Source organism: Pyrgilauda ruficollis, unplaced genomic scaffold, assembly GCF_017590135.1.
Source record: "Pyrgilauda ruficollis isolate IOZ18807 unplaced genomic scaffold, ASM1759013v1 scaffold56, whole genome shotgun sequence".
Taxonomy (NCBI): Eukaryota; Metazoa; Chordata; class Aves; order Passeriformes; family Passeridae; genus Pyrgilauda; species Pyrgilauda ruficollis.
This window is the reverse complement of record NW_024527266.1, coordinates 1,201,645-1,215,593: the sequence shown is the minus strand read 5'-3', so window position 1 is coordinate 1,215,593 and position 13,949 is coordinate 1,201,645. Positions and strand designations below refer to the sequence as shown.

Sequence of the window (13,949 nt, the reverse complement as noted above, 5' to 3'; positions counted from 1 at the left end):
AAAACAAACCTCCAAGGTAAGAGGGAAAGAAAGACAGATTTTGAAGTTTGCACTGGGGGATAAAGAAGAATAGCATAAGAAATAAGGAAGTGAATGGAGAGATTTAAATTCAAAGGTGAAGGTGACCCAGTCAAGGATTCCTCAGCCAAAACAGAGTGCATTCCTCCTGTCAGACCGAAAAGGTGCTGGTTTGATTCCATCTGGCCTCAAAGTCCACGGGAGTTGAGGATTTGTCATCTCTTATACACAGCATTGTGTCAAGTAAACTTGTACCCCCAGGGCCGTTCAGGGATCTCTGTGTGCATGTGTGTGCAGACACTTCTTAGCTGCTTTCTTCACATTTGTGCAAGGCTGAGAGAGCAGTTGAATATTTCATATTGCCTGAAGAGGATTCTAATCACATTTTTCTCTTTTTAGACCATGTCAAATTGCATCTCTATCCATTTAAATGATTTTTTTTCTTTTTGTTGGGGATTGGTCTGAATGTGAGGTTCATTTATGTATTGCTTTTGCTGGATTAGTCCCTGCTTTTGCTTGCTTCTTGTCTGTAAGGAAATCTCAGTTACTATGATTTGGCACAAACCTAATGGCAGGAAAAGTACTGTGAAAGAAGGTAATGAATTTTGATACCTCTGACAATGAATCATGACCTCATTGAATGAGTCAGTCATAAAGTCTGGTTGTCAAGGATACAGATGCTATTTACATGCAGACAATCTGGTAATTCACAATCACAGAAATCAGATGCTGGACTCTTCAATGGGAATGTATCAAATTATTAGAATTTACACACACTCTAACATGGAAAAATGCTTTACAACCTATTGATGGCTTTTCAAATGGGTTTTGCATCCAGCTGATACTAAATCAGCAAACAGATAAATAACGAACCTCATAAATTCCTCAATGGGAACTTGTGCTCTGTGATTCACCATGTCCTCCCTGGGAATGTCCTCCACACTGGGAGGACTTTGTGATATTGCTTACAAAAGTCTAAACAGCTTCTTTTCCATAACTGTAGTACATCATTTCAGCTCTGCCTCAGACATGACCCATTTCACGTCTTTGTGTTCCAGTCCCTGAGCTGCCCCATGCTGTCTAAGCACTTCTGCTCTAATCTGCAGCACTTCTGGCATTCTGCAGCCCTGCACCTTTTAATGCCAATGAAGGAAGAGCTGCAGTGAGAGGGGTGAGAGCTCGAGAGAGCTAAACAACACCCCTCCTTTGAGTGAGCGTTGGAGCCAGTCAGGTGTTTCTGTCCTGCAAACAGGAAGCACCATGGTGCTACAGGGGTGTTCTGGCAGGCAGGAGGCCTCTCTTTAAACACTGGCACAGGAGCTGAAGGAAAAGAAGTAGAAGAATCCTTCAGAGGACAAATAAAGACCTTTGAAAAGCACAGTATAGTGCCATACAGCAGTGGCAGTAAGCAGGGGAGTAAAGTAATCCCTGGGACCATGGGCACCAAGCTAGTCAGGGATTTGAGTCCCATATCCAACCAACCCAAGTGTCTTCTACTTACATGGTTTAGAAATATCACATTAAAATCTCTGTGATGACATTCTTGCGAAGTATACAAACATTTCTGAGGAAATTGGTTCTTCTATTAAACCATTCATTTCTGATAAAACACAGTTTAAAAATAAAGTTTCCAGACATTTCTAATCATGGCATAAGTTACATATGTGGGGCATATTTGCAGTGAGGTTTGGGGCATATTTAAGCTTCAAAAAATGCCTATTGAGATGGCATTAAGGTGACACATATAGGTGGCTTTACTGTGCAGACTTGCCAAATGTTTAACTCCTACTGATTTCAGTGGGATGGGTCTCGTTGCCTAAGCAAGGAGTCTAGTTTTTTAGCAGAAAAGCTTCCTGTTTACAAAATACCACTTGTTTACCTAAATTGTGAAGTGCTCATGGGCTTAATTAAGGATATCTGTTCAGTGCCTTGCAAAATTAAACTTCTTTAAGCTTAAATTTAAGCTTAATTTATTCATATTTCTTTCCCTTCAGCCTGGAAAGCAGGTATATCACTACACAGGATATCCTGTGCTCTCTGATTCTGGAAGGACTGAAGCAGAGTGAGAAATTATTAAGATGTGTCTTTGGGTGAAAAAATGGAAGAGATTATGGTTAAGGAAACATTTGTCTAAATACTTATTTTTGAGAGAGAAAATGCTTCAGGGGAAAAAAATGGTTAAAGGTACCTATAGAAATAATGTATTCATGCTTATTGTTTCGTGGTTTGAACATCATGTTTGAAACATTTAATCTTCCCAGAGATTAAATGCAGTTGGTAATGTAAGGAGGTTTGCTGGGATTTTTGTTTTCAGTTTATTTCCATCCAGATAACTGTTCTTAGAGCCTTCCTATACTCCCCCAGCATAAAACATCCTCTCTTCCCTCCCATCTCAGATCCCGCTGCCAGTCTACGAGGCTCCCACTGTGTCATTCACTGAGTGCCTTGGGTCAGAACTTGGGGAATAAATGGGAAATATGGATGCAGTTAGCCTGTTTTAGGCCACAAACGTATGGAAGTGTTCCAGGAGGCTGGCTGTGTGTAATCAGGGAGTGGTAATGGTTGCTGATTAACTAGGATGGTATTAACAGAAATGTGGATAGTGTCAAATTGCTTAATGACAACTAACCAAGTGTTAAATAGATGTGGAATTTTAAGTTCTGATCTTTCAGTACTTAAATTGCCAAATTAAGATTAAGGAAGTGTATTTTCTCATAGTTCTTAGGACGCTGTGATCAAGAGTGGGAAGGATCTGTAGCTCAACCTGAAGGCTAGCATTGATCCTGAAGTGTCTACCCAGATAATGGCAATGGAATTTTATATTTCTAGATGGAACTTCCTCTGTAAGCCAGCACAGCTTTGAAATAACTTAGAAACTAGAAGAAGAAATAAACATGGTATTATGGTGTTATTCAGCCTTGGAACAGGGATGTTGAAGTAATGAGATTTTCAGTTTCTAGATTTCACTTTCTCTTTTTAATGTGGTGATAACAGTCTTCAAACAAAGTGGTTTGTTTTTTTTCCTTCTGATTTCCCTGTAGTCTCTTGCCAACTGATCTTTTTTATTTCTCCAGTCAATTTACTGTTGTGCACAATAAAATCTCTAATGCAGTGGCCATACCTTTACCTGTGCAGACTTTATCATGTTCCTCACTGATGCCCATGATAGTTTCTACAAGAGTGTCTTGGCCTGCACAAATTCTGGTGTAGCTGATGGTGCAATAGACCATATCAGACAGCCAGAACTGAATGTGAGTTTGTGGGCTGACATAAAAAAGAATATGGTCTTTGGATGTAGTGTTGTATATCAGGGTGAAGAGTCTTGTTGCTTTTTGAAACTTGCTGTTCTTTTTTATGCTTTGGTATATCACATACTATTTATTTAATTGTGTTACATTTGAAAAGCAGCCTGCTTTTTTGCTAGACTTGTTTTGTGGTTTTTCTACCTCAGGTCATACAGATGTTTGCATAGTTAGTTCCTTGATGTTCTTTAGCACATCATTTTAGCACACATTGGCATGTGCTGTCCTTTTTGATTAAAAAATCAGCTTGTTTTGTTAGTCATCAGCTCCATTCAGCTGTGTGCAGTTCACTCCAGGCTCCTGACATCACTGTACATGGAGCACCCTGACACGTTTCAAATCTGATCAGATCTGAGCCACCAACTAAGCCCGTGACACTTGCCAGCTTACACACAACAGATCCTGAAGCACAGCAGCAAAGAGCCTCTGCACTTACAACTGCAGTTGTCTGGGTTTGAAATCATCTCCCACACAACTGGGCAGAGACATCAGCAAAGGCCTGGCTGTGATGTGGCACTGTGTGTGTTGATGGGAGTTTCCTGCAGTACCTAGGAGCCTGTCCTGTGAGAGTTTCTGAGGTTATTATCATTAGCCATGTCTGTGTTCACAGTCCCCAGGTCTCTGGGTGCTCAGAGTGCTCAGCAGCACTAGGATGCTTGTGAAGATGAGGATGCTTGCAATTATCCAAAAGGAAACACATGAAGAGTAGGAGCAGTATGGAAAGCACACAAAAGGTTTTTCTTAACAAGTAGTTTTGTCCCATTTGCCAGCTTCTTAGCTTTCTTTGATCCACTCTTAAATAAGTGCAAGTTACCAGCAGACAGTTTCCATTCTATGCCTGCTTGTAAAAATGCATGCTGGTACCCTGTAAAACTGTTAAATAGCTCTTTAGGTTCCTTCAGCCCTGTGCTTCTGTTACATGTGCCCATTTCCCTGAGGTAGGATTCAGTTGCTGAGATTTTTTTTCAAGCATTAATGCCTTTTGCTTCAGTTAAATACAGTGGAAGAAATATGTCAAGTTCTTTTCAAAGAAAGGAGATTTTGAAGATCCGTTTTTCAGTGGAGAAAATCTGTTATCTTAAGTTTATGTCCTTACTTACCCAAAGCTCTTTTCATTTATGTGGTGGTCTATATTTTTACCACATGATGCAGCAACATGTTACTGCACAGTTGTGCTACACTTCTGAACATCTGTACAAATGTAAAACCAGCAAAGAATGTAGCATTACCTGGGACAAATATCTACACCAAGAAAGCTGGTCCAAGTAATTTCCCAAATTTATGCAGTGTGTGCATGCATTGTAATCTTTATTTAAGGTTCTCCTATAACTGGGAAAAGCAATTTGCCAATATCTGAAATTATCTTCTTTCCCTACAGGTGCTTTTCATCAAGTGCTTGTATGGTTTTCTGACATCCTAGTAGGCTTAGCAGTGAAATCCCAGTAATGGATAAAGCTTTTCTTATCAGGAGATATTTTGTGGGTTTTGGGTAGGTAGAATAGAGTGCCATAGCTTTTATGGCAGTATAAATACTCAGTGGAGCGACCTGTTGTTTGCTGTAGTCCAGGCAGAGTTCAGGCTGCGTCCTGCTCTTTCCTCATCCAGTCCACTCACTAGGCAACAAATACCATGGTTTCAGAGAACTCCCTGGTCCTGTGAAGCTGCCTTGCAGACACCAAGAGAGCTGCGTTCATCCTCTCTGGGCTGCTCCTGCTGTGTGTGCTGTGCTTCAGCTCGGTGTGTCCCCTCACTGAGCTGTGATGTTCAGAGCAAAGCTGACCATGGTGCTGCAGCTCTATGCTGTGTGTGAGTGACATGTGTCTTCACACAATTAACTTAATGGATTCAGAGAACTTCCAGAACTTCGAGCTTGGAAACGTTCCCAAAGGAGACTCTTCATTTTTAACCTCTTTAGAAGTCATAGGAATAAAACTGAATACAAAGCATTTGGTGATTTCTTTCTTACGTCTAAAATATAGCCTCTATAAAATGAAATCATTCCTGCAAGCCACTATTGACTCCCTCTTGTTTTTTTTTTTGGGCCCCATTCCCATTCACACTGGCAGCAGTGCAAAGTTGCTTCAATGCAAATGAGGATCAGGCCTGTAGCCATGATATTATGAAAAATCCTTTGCTGGGATTTTTCCTCTCCTGAGAAGCTGAGGAGCCTCAGGAGAGAAATGTAAACAATTACTATCTGCTGCTGTGGAATGCAACAGGTGCATCCGTGATTGGTCCATGTGGATTGTTTTCCATTGATGACCAATCACAGCCACCTGTGCCAAGGCTGTGAGCAGTCACAGGATTTTGTTATTCTATTCTGTTCTCTTCTTGTTGTAGGCTTCTGATCTCTCTGTTCTTTTAGTATAGTTTTAATGTAGTATTTTAATATAATATTTAACATAATAAATCAGCCTTCTGAAATGGAGTCAAGCCTCGTGTCTCCACACATGGAGAGTTCGTCACAACACAGGCCCTTTATGCCAGCATTAGAGTTTAAGTCTAGGCCACTGTGACAGTCATCTCCCATTAGCAGAGGATAAATATCTGCTAGAAATTGGAACTCAGAGGGTGAGAAGTTGTACTGCATCGCTGTGTTGTGTTAATGCAGCAGAGATCAGTCTTGTTTAAATGAAGCAATGGCAAAAAGGAAGACAGATTAAATTCAGTCCTTTTTGAACTATTTAAATGGATATGGGAATTAATTTCAAGCTTCTTCTCAATACCTAACCAGGAAAGAGGCTGCCTGGCCTGAAACAGGGAATCAATTTCATTAGCAGAAACAGTCATGTGGAAATCTGAGATTAATGTTTAATACCTACATCACTGTGTCCCTTGTCATTCCATCTTCTTCAGCAGAGTCCATAAACTAGCAGCTCCATGATTAGAATTGTGGAAGCACTTACAAGATGCTGTTCTCAACACAGAGTATGTTGAGAATGTGCAGGTGATACCATGGAAGAGTTTCCAAGCACATCACCTCCAGAGTGTACAGTTACTTGTGTAAGACACAGCAAAGCATTCCCTATAAAAAGACAGAAGGAAGTCTGGGTAGTTTGGGGATTTTTTTTTCTTCTGTTTTTAAGAGGGCAGCACAGTGAGCACACATAAAAAGAGCAGATAAAGCAAATCTGTATTCTAACAGCAGGATGTCTTTTCTCTTTTTTCCCTCTGAGGTGATTCACTGGAACTCACCGAAGAAGCTGCGAGTGAAAAACAAGCATGTGGAGTTTTTCCGCAACCTCTACCTGACATTCCTGGAATATGATGGGAATTTGCTGAGACGGGAACTCTTTGGCTGCCCCAGTGAAGCAGATGTTAACAGTGAGAATGTAAGTGGGATGTCTAAGGCTTGGTGATACAAATGGTTGTTCAGATAAGGCATGGGATTTCTGAAGACTTGGAGTTGGTTGTGGGGGCAGTGTGGGGCAGTGGAACTCAGGAGAATTAAAAGCAACGCTCAGATTCCCAGCGAGACACTGTGCAAATCATTTAATCTCTCTGTGCCTCAGTTCCTCACCTGTAAAACCATTGTATTAATCCCATCTTTACCCTGGGTTTTGCTGCTTTTTTTTGCCTACTTTGCCCTTTTAAAATCCCCAACAGAGGTAACATCACAAGCTGAAAATGAGGATTTGGGCTCTTATTCCATTAGGCAATTTGTAAATCTCACCCTTAAATCTTGTAGTGGTTTCAGCTGGGATAGAGTTAATTTTTTTTTTTTCCTTAGTAGCCAGGGCTGTGTTTTGGATTCAGTATTGCAGACCTGTAACTTTCCAGGAGGTCTTGTTTCTTGCTGTGCATTTGTTCAATATACAGTGATGTCAGTTTTGTCTGGTAGATACTAATGCACAAATAATGAAGAAAGGAAAATACCAAGACTACTGGTATTTAGGTCTGTGAATTTTTGCTGTGCTGCAGACTACAGAATGAGCAAAGACTTCAAGGTACACGTAGGCTGTGAGAGTGCAGGTTTTTTCTGTATATCCCTTAACCAATCAAAGCAGTATTTATGTGTATCTGCATAAAATTTGCAATCAGAACCTTTCAGACTAAGCAAATCTTTTGAAAATGATTGAAATCAAGGATGTTTACCCACAGATGTACGTGTATGTGTATGCCTGTGCATTAGTACATATAATTCCAAAGCAAAAAACTGGTAACTAAAATGTTTATACCCAGATGTATATGAACTCCTTGTGTATAATATGGTTTCTGGAGATTTGTAGACCAAGTACCAATTTTGCCTACATAGTCTGAAAGGAAATAAAAAGGAATCTGTAACACTTTATTCAGGAAAAAAATATTTCTAAAATATGCAACATTGTCTGCATAAAAATCAATTAAGCAAAGCTAGTATCATGTACACATTAGCAATTAAGAGGTAATTGACAATCAATATCATCCTTGAGGCTGGTAGTGTTTCCACTTAGCCTGTGAATAAAATGACCACAGGAGATGCCATTCCCATATTTTTAGATACAGCACTAGGAGATTGGATAGATATATTTTAACCCAAGGCACGGCTTCCCAGACACTTTATTTTACCATCTCATTGTCTTCTGAAAGGAGTGGGGCTTAACTGGGAGAGATGGGAAGGTGAGGAAGAGCAAGAGAGAGAATGAGAGAGAGGGAGGACAAGTGCACCAGCAGAGCAAAAGCACATGGAGGAAGAAAATCCTCTGCAAGAGCCTTTTAGACAATCAAGTGAACTCAATGTGATAAAAGACCACTAAGAGCCTCGCCCTTGGAGACATCAAGATACAAGAGACAGAATAGAGGGTAGAATAGGAAGAGAAAAGGTGAACGAACATTAAAAGAAAGACAACAATACACACCTTTATAACACTTTGAGAATGCAGTTTAAAATTGTACTGAATTCACAATATGTTGTGTGGGTTCAAAGAGAATGAATGCAGTCACAGACTCCTTGCTGTATTTTCCAGAGCTCAATAAATCCTTAATAAACAGATTTATTCAGACAGCAAGTTCCTTGGGAGCAGTGCAGAGCAAATGCAAGTTCCTGCTGTAAATGGCGGTCCCTAAGGTTTAAAACAGCACATTTTACTGAACTTGTATCTGGTTGACAGACACTGTAAATGACTAACTGTTCAAGCCTGTTTCTTATTCAAGACAAGTAGAATGCAATATGGTATATGGTATGACTTGTGTCTGAAAAAGAAATGTAACTCATTCCTCCATTTATAAATCATATATATGTATATATATATAAAAAGATACTGGAAAAGAACGAGCTAGACATACAACAATATGTGATTCCTAATTTGCCAAGAGGGACCAAAAAGTTAACAGCCTTCTGTGAAAACAATCTGAAGTATGAAAAAATCCAACTTCCGAAAACTTCAGAATACTCACTTAGGAGAAGACATTTGTATTAGTTGCCCTTGATATAAACTCCGCTCTAGATTTGACTATGTCCTTTTATTGTAGAACATAGCAAGCAAGTTTCAGCTTTGAAGTTATGAGACCCTAAGAACAGGATTATCTTGAAAACAACTCTTGCTCTATCTGCTGTAGCATATACAGTGTCGCAGGTGTCCTGTTAAATGCAGCACATTCCCGTGATCTATTGCGGGATTATCTTCAGAAGCAGAGCATCTTGTGAGGTGAGGAGGAAAGCTCTGTAATTCCTCTCTGTACAAGAATTAGGGGACCTGAAGTGGAAGCAGCAAGTAGCAGGTTCCAAACAAAGACATTTCACTCACAATGTGATGAAGCTTTGAGCAGGCGGTATTGTTTCTAAAAGTATACATATCCTCAAAAGTTACTCTTCTTGGAAAGCAGATCAATCATGAGCTTTTAAGCTTTGGTGCCAGAAGTCCTTGAGCCACAAGCTGAGGTCTAGCTTTTTTACATTAGGCAGTGTACATGGGTAGAAGGTGCGTCTTCAGCCGCCTGTGCTTCTGTGCACTGTGGAGCAGTGGAAAAAATGTCAGAACAGCTCTGCTGTTTATAATTGGAGCGAATTACTTGAGCACTAAATCCACTGAGCCCTGCTGTGGAAGAAGCAGTGGCTTGGTGTGAGTCTCACTCACAGTCTGGCTGTACCAAAAGGTACCCTTAAGGTCTTGTTCCAATATACCAGCCACTGTTTTTCTACAGCTTAATATTTGTAGTGATGCTTTATTTACAATTCAACCTGTAATTAAGGCATTCCATTTGTAATGCAAATGTCTGTAGAACAGGAAAAGGAAGTGTGGCAGTGGGGACTGTTGGGCTGATTCTGTTTCTCTAAGGCCCCTTTACACGTCTCATCAGTACAGAGATGATCTTAAAATGAATGTAAATTACATATCTTCCCTTTTTAAGGACTCTTAACAGTGCCAGAGAGATGTAAAGGGGCATTAGTTTAAAAGGTAATTGGACCTCACTTCAAACTCTCTCATCCTTCCTCTGTGTATGCATGTGAATACATGTATGCTTAAATATATATTATGTCTATATGCATGTAGAAGTACCAGTACTTTTCTTTTTCTAATGTTTGCTATGAAAGTATAGTACCACAGAGTATTTTAAGAGGTCTGAAGGCCATCTTCAGATAATGTACTGCACAGTCCTGATTTAATCAGATGCTGATCTTCAGTTTCACCAAACAGGACTGTTACTAGGTTTCAAAGCATTGCAAAGGAGTGGATAGAACAGATAGGGCTCCGAAACTGAAATACTGGAGGCAAAAAAACCCACAGAACAGGATAATTTATTGGTTTATGTAAAAATGCATATATGTATGTCTACCTGTACATGAGTGCTTCATTCTTTCCTGAAAATAGTCATGCTAAAAGACCCTCTGTGTGGCAGGAGCAGGCTGGGAGCAGGAGCCTGCCATGTGCTAAGAGTACCCTAAGTGCCCCTTGTTCAGTATGTGCTTGAGTGAGGTCACGCAAAGCAGACTCTTCTCTGCAAGTTGGTAGTACAATCATCCCTTTGTCTTCTGTGCAGATTCTGGGTGGAAAATCCAGAGTATGAACCAAATCCTCCTGTAAACACAGTCATTGACTTGAGTGGGCCTTAGTTACTCTATCCTACTCATTCCATGCTATTTCCCTTTTCCCACACCTTCTTTCTTATTTTGAGGCAATGCAAAAGATTTTTGAGAAATCCAAAAAGGCAAAGCTTATAATAATCTCAAATTTGAACATCTGCTATTGGCTTTTAATGCTTATATCCAGCATTTTATTCTAAAGCACCTACTATAGAACCCAGAATATTTCAACAGGATCTTCCAGCCAATCTCTGTAGTTACTCTGTGAGATAGTTACTGTAAGCCTGATTTTAGACCAAGGCACACACTCAACCTTCCAGCATTATTATAAAACTTCTTTCCTGCAGGTACTTCTGCCAAAGCATTAAATCTCAACGTTGAATGGACCAACCCTGTTTGTGAAGCCTGTGTCCTGATCCAAAACCCTGGGGCAAGATCTGTGGGAAGTGTGTCACTGATTCTGCTCAGTTTAAGGAAAGGACAGTAGAATCCCATTAGAGAAGACTTTCATGAAACACAGAAGGAAAAAAAAATGTCTGCATGTTTTTCTTCTCAAATGTTCAAATCAGCAATACAAAGAAAGAGTGTAAAAAAATTCCAGCTGTCCCTTAACACACTTGCTTAGATGCATACTTACATACTAAGTATATTTTTACTTAGTTACTCATTTTGTGCAAAATCAAAGGTTCTTAATATGAGCAAAAGGCTGTACATGCCAACTTATAGTATCCCCCAGAAAAGAGGGAGATTCTAGCAAGGTACCACACTCCATAAACACTACTAACAAATTTAGCAATTTCTGAGTGACTAAAAATAGCATGTAAATGAAGCTTCCAAGTCAGTATCACAGCCCTGAACTCGCAGTCAGACTGATGCTTTGAGTACCCTTTGCTCCTGCTAAATTTCAAGAGTACAGCCTCATTTGTAGAACTGCAATTTAAAGTTACTATTTTGTGATGTCATAGTCTTTCGCTAGTAATAACAGATGGTATATAGCAGTTTTGAGGTGAAATCCTGACTCCCCCAGCTGTGTTGTTTCTGTTATGGTAACTGTTATTGTTATTAAATGCTGAGCTGGCAGACCATCCTGTTACTTGCCTGAAAGTTGCCATTATACTGCTTTCAACCGTTTATAATATTATTAAGTGGAGGAGCACATGGACTGGAATTTTTTTTTTTTTGTCACTCTATTATGCCCTTTTTTCTTTTCTTACATTTTTTTAACATGAAACATGGGGAAAAGCTTTGAGGTTTGCCCTCACCAAAAGTTCTGATGACCTCTTCATGAAAATACTACGTACCTCAGAGAAGGAGCTGTCTTTTGCAAACCTGGTGACAAATTAGGCAAATTATAATGCAGAAAAATTATGGCTTACACATTGCCAATAGCATTTGCTTTGACTTTCAGGAGGCTCAGCTCTCTGGAGACTCTTTATTAGGAGTGTGCATGGATACATCTGACCAGATTATATATATCCCAGTGACACAGCAGGGTTGGGCATACGGCAGGCAGGGGACCTGGACAAAGAGTGGTATTTTCTGTGACTGTTTCCTCTGAATCCTCCATGCCAGGTTCTGACTGGACAGTAGAGCTGAGAGCAAGAACTTGTATTTGGTCTCTGTTCTGAGGGACATCCATTGCCCTCAGTGATGACCAGACAGTAGGGAGGAGAAAAAATCCAGATTCACATACAAAAGAGATGAAATCCAGGTGAAAGGCAGAAAGGACAGAGAGAGTGTTTGTACCAAGAAGAGGAAAGGACAGTTGGGTGCCTGTAGGTATAAGGAGCTGGTAGACTGCTTGAGTAGGGAGCATGGGACAAGACACAGGACTGGGACTGACTTAGACCCATAAAACTTCCCACACAAGAAGGAATGGGTCAAAGACTAGTCTGGGGCAACAGAAGCAAGGTGACCTACCTGTCAAAACAGTGTGCTGCAAGGGGGTCTGGGAACAGCTCAGCCAAAAAAGTTTGTCAAGGGTCTGGGGAGAGAAGATGAAGAGTACTACCAAATGTGACATCTGCAGCGAAGATCAAGGGGAGCTATACTTGATATATACAGAACTGTCTGAGGTACTCCATATGCCTAAAAATTGCATTCTCAGTTGTGTTGAATATTTGCAGTCAGGATAAGCCATCACCTCCATTTAGCAGGAGTATTAGTGTTTTTCACATGCTGCAGCAGAATTCCTCTTGCCAGGTGGGTTTGCTCAGGCACTATCCTCTTTGTCTTTAGCACAGTTTTGTTTCATAGAAGGCTCAATTTGACCCATAGCAAACATACAAAATTTTATGGTGTGGGAGGAATAAAAGTTTAATTGACATGGGATTAGTCTGGCTTTTATTACTGATCATTGGAGAGGCCAGAAGGACTTTATGTAGGTCATCCAAAACAAGACTCAGTGAATGCTTTTTCCTCTCTACATCATCATCTGTTTTGTTTATGCCATGCTAAAGGCAACTGTTAATTCACACACTTTTAAAGTGCTAAATGTTGCAATCCAAATTGCCTACTGGTGGGAACTGGACAGCTACACAGGAGAAAATAAAACTGCTGCAGTTTATAACCAGATTTTCATTACATCCTGGGCTGGTGTCAGTTTTCATTGATTGGGTTCATTTTGTGCTATGAAACTTAACCGCACACACCTGGGAAAAGGAAAGATGATCTGAAAGTTCTACGTTTTCGTCTAAGCTGCTCTGTTCTTGTTGTGTTAGTGTGATATTGAGCAGGTGACTTAAGCCTAGTGTCACCTCACCTCAACTTAAACACTTGATGAGAGAGCCCACATTAGGGGTCTTATCCCTTTCCACAAGATCTAACTGGGCTCTAGACACATGACATTGTTTGTTGGTGGGCTTTGATATTTTTTTAATAAATAATCCTTCAGAAAATACTTCTGATCATGGATTTTTAATCTGTCTCATCCGATATGAAGTCCTGGGTTTTGGTGGAGATGAATTGTTTCAGTGACACAGCAGTTTAGGAAAAAAACTAAGCCAATGACAGATTTTGTTACATTAGGAACAGCCTTAGGAAGGAAGATTCATGAGCAGAGTAACCAGTTTGCCAGTGAAAGGTGTGTGTTGTGTTGCCATGTATCATACGGGTCTGCCATCTGTCATAGGGATGCAAAACACCTCACCTCATAGAAATGTGTTAGACAGGAAAACCTGGAAGGTCAAGGCTAAATTATTTATCTAGCCCAGCTTCAAAGACTACTTTTCCTGACATGGAGCCTGATCCCTTGTCACATCTGGTGTCCCAGAGAAATAATATAACCCATTTTTTTTTTTATGTATTTGTCTCTTTGTTTGGGCATTATGCATATCATAATTCATTTTTATCTTTTGAACCAAGTTCTGAACCAAGTTCTGAACTAAGTTCTGAACCATAGTTCATTTTATTTCTGAACCAAGTAGCACCATGATGCTAATGAAAGCATGTGTGGTTTCCCATAAGAGTATTTGCTAGGACAATATCTACCCCACACAGTCTGAAAATAATATATTTTTCAACTTTGAGAGTGTTTCCTAGGGGTGACATTTCCCATATTCTTGTGAAGTGGCAAGTAGCCTTAGCATTGAAACTCTTCGAGAAACACACAGTCTTGCTTAGCAGGT

The 13,949-nt window shown here is 40.1% G+C and overlaps 1 protein-coding gene across 4 annotated transcripts in view; it reads left to right on the top strand.

Annotated features, from left to right (window-relative positions):
- Positions 1-13,949, top strand: part of LARGE1 (LARGE xylosyl- and glucuronyltransferase 1) — a 279,159-nt gene that overhangs the window by 230,546 nt on the left and 34,664 nt on the right. For all 4 annotated transcript variants that reach the window (XM_041481415.1, XM_041481417.1, XM_041481414.1 and 1 more), the window contains one exon: positions 6,497-6,652. In XM_041481415.1, coding sequence (XP_041337349.1) covers positions 6,497-6,652 — 156 coding nt within the window. The remainder of the gene's footprint in view (positions 1-6,496; positions 6,653-13,949) is intronic.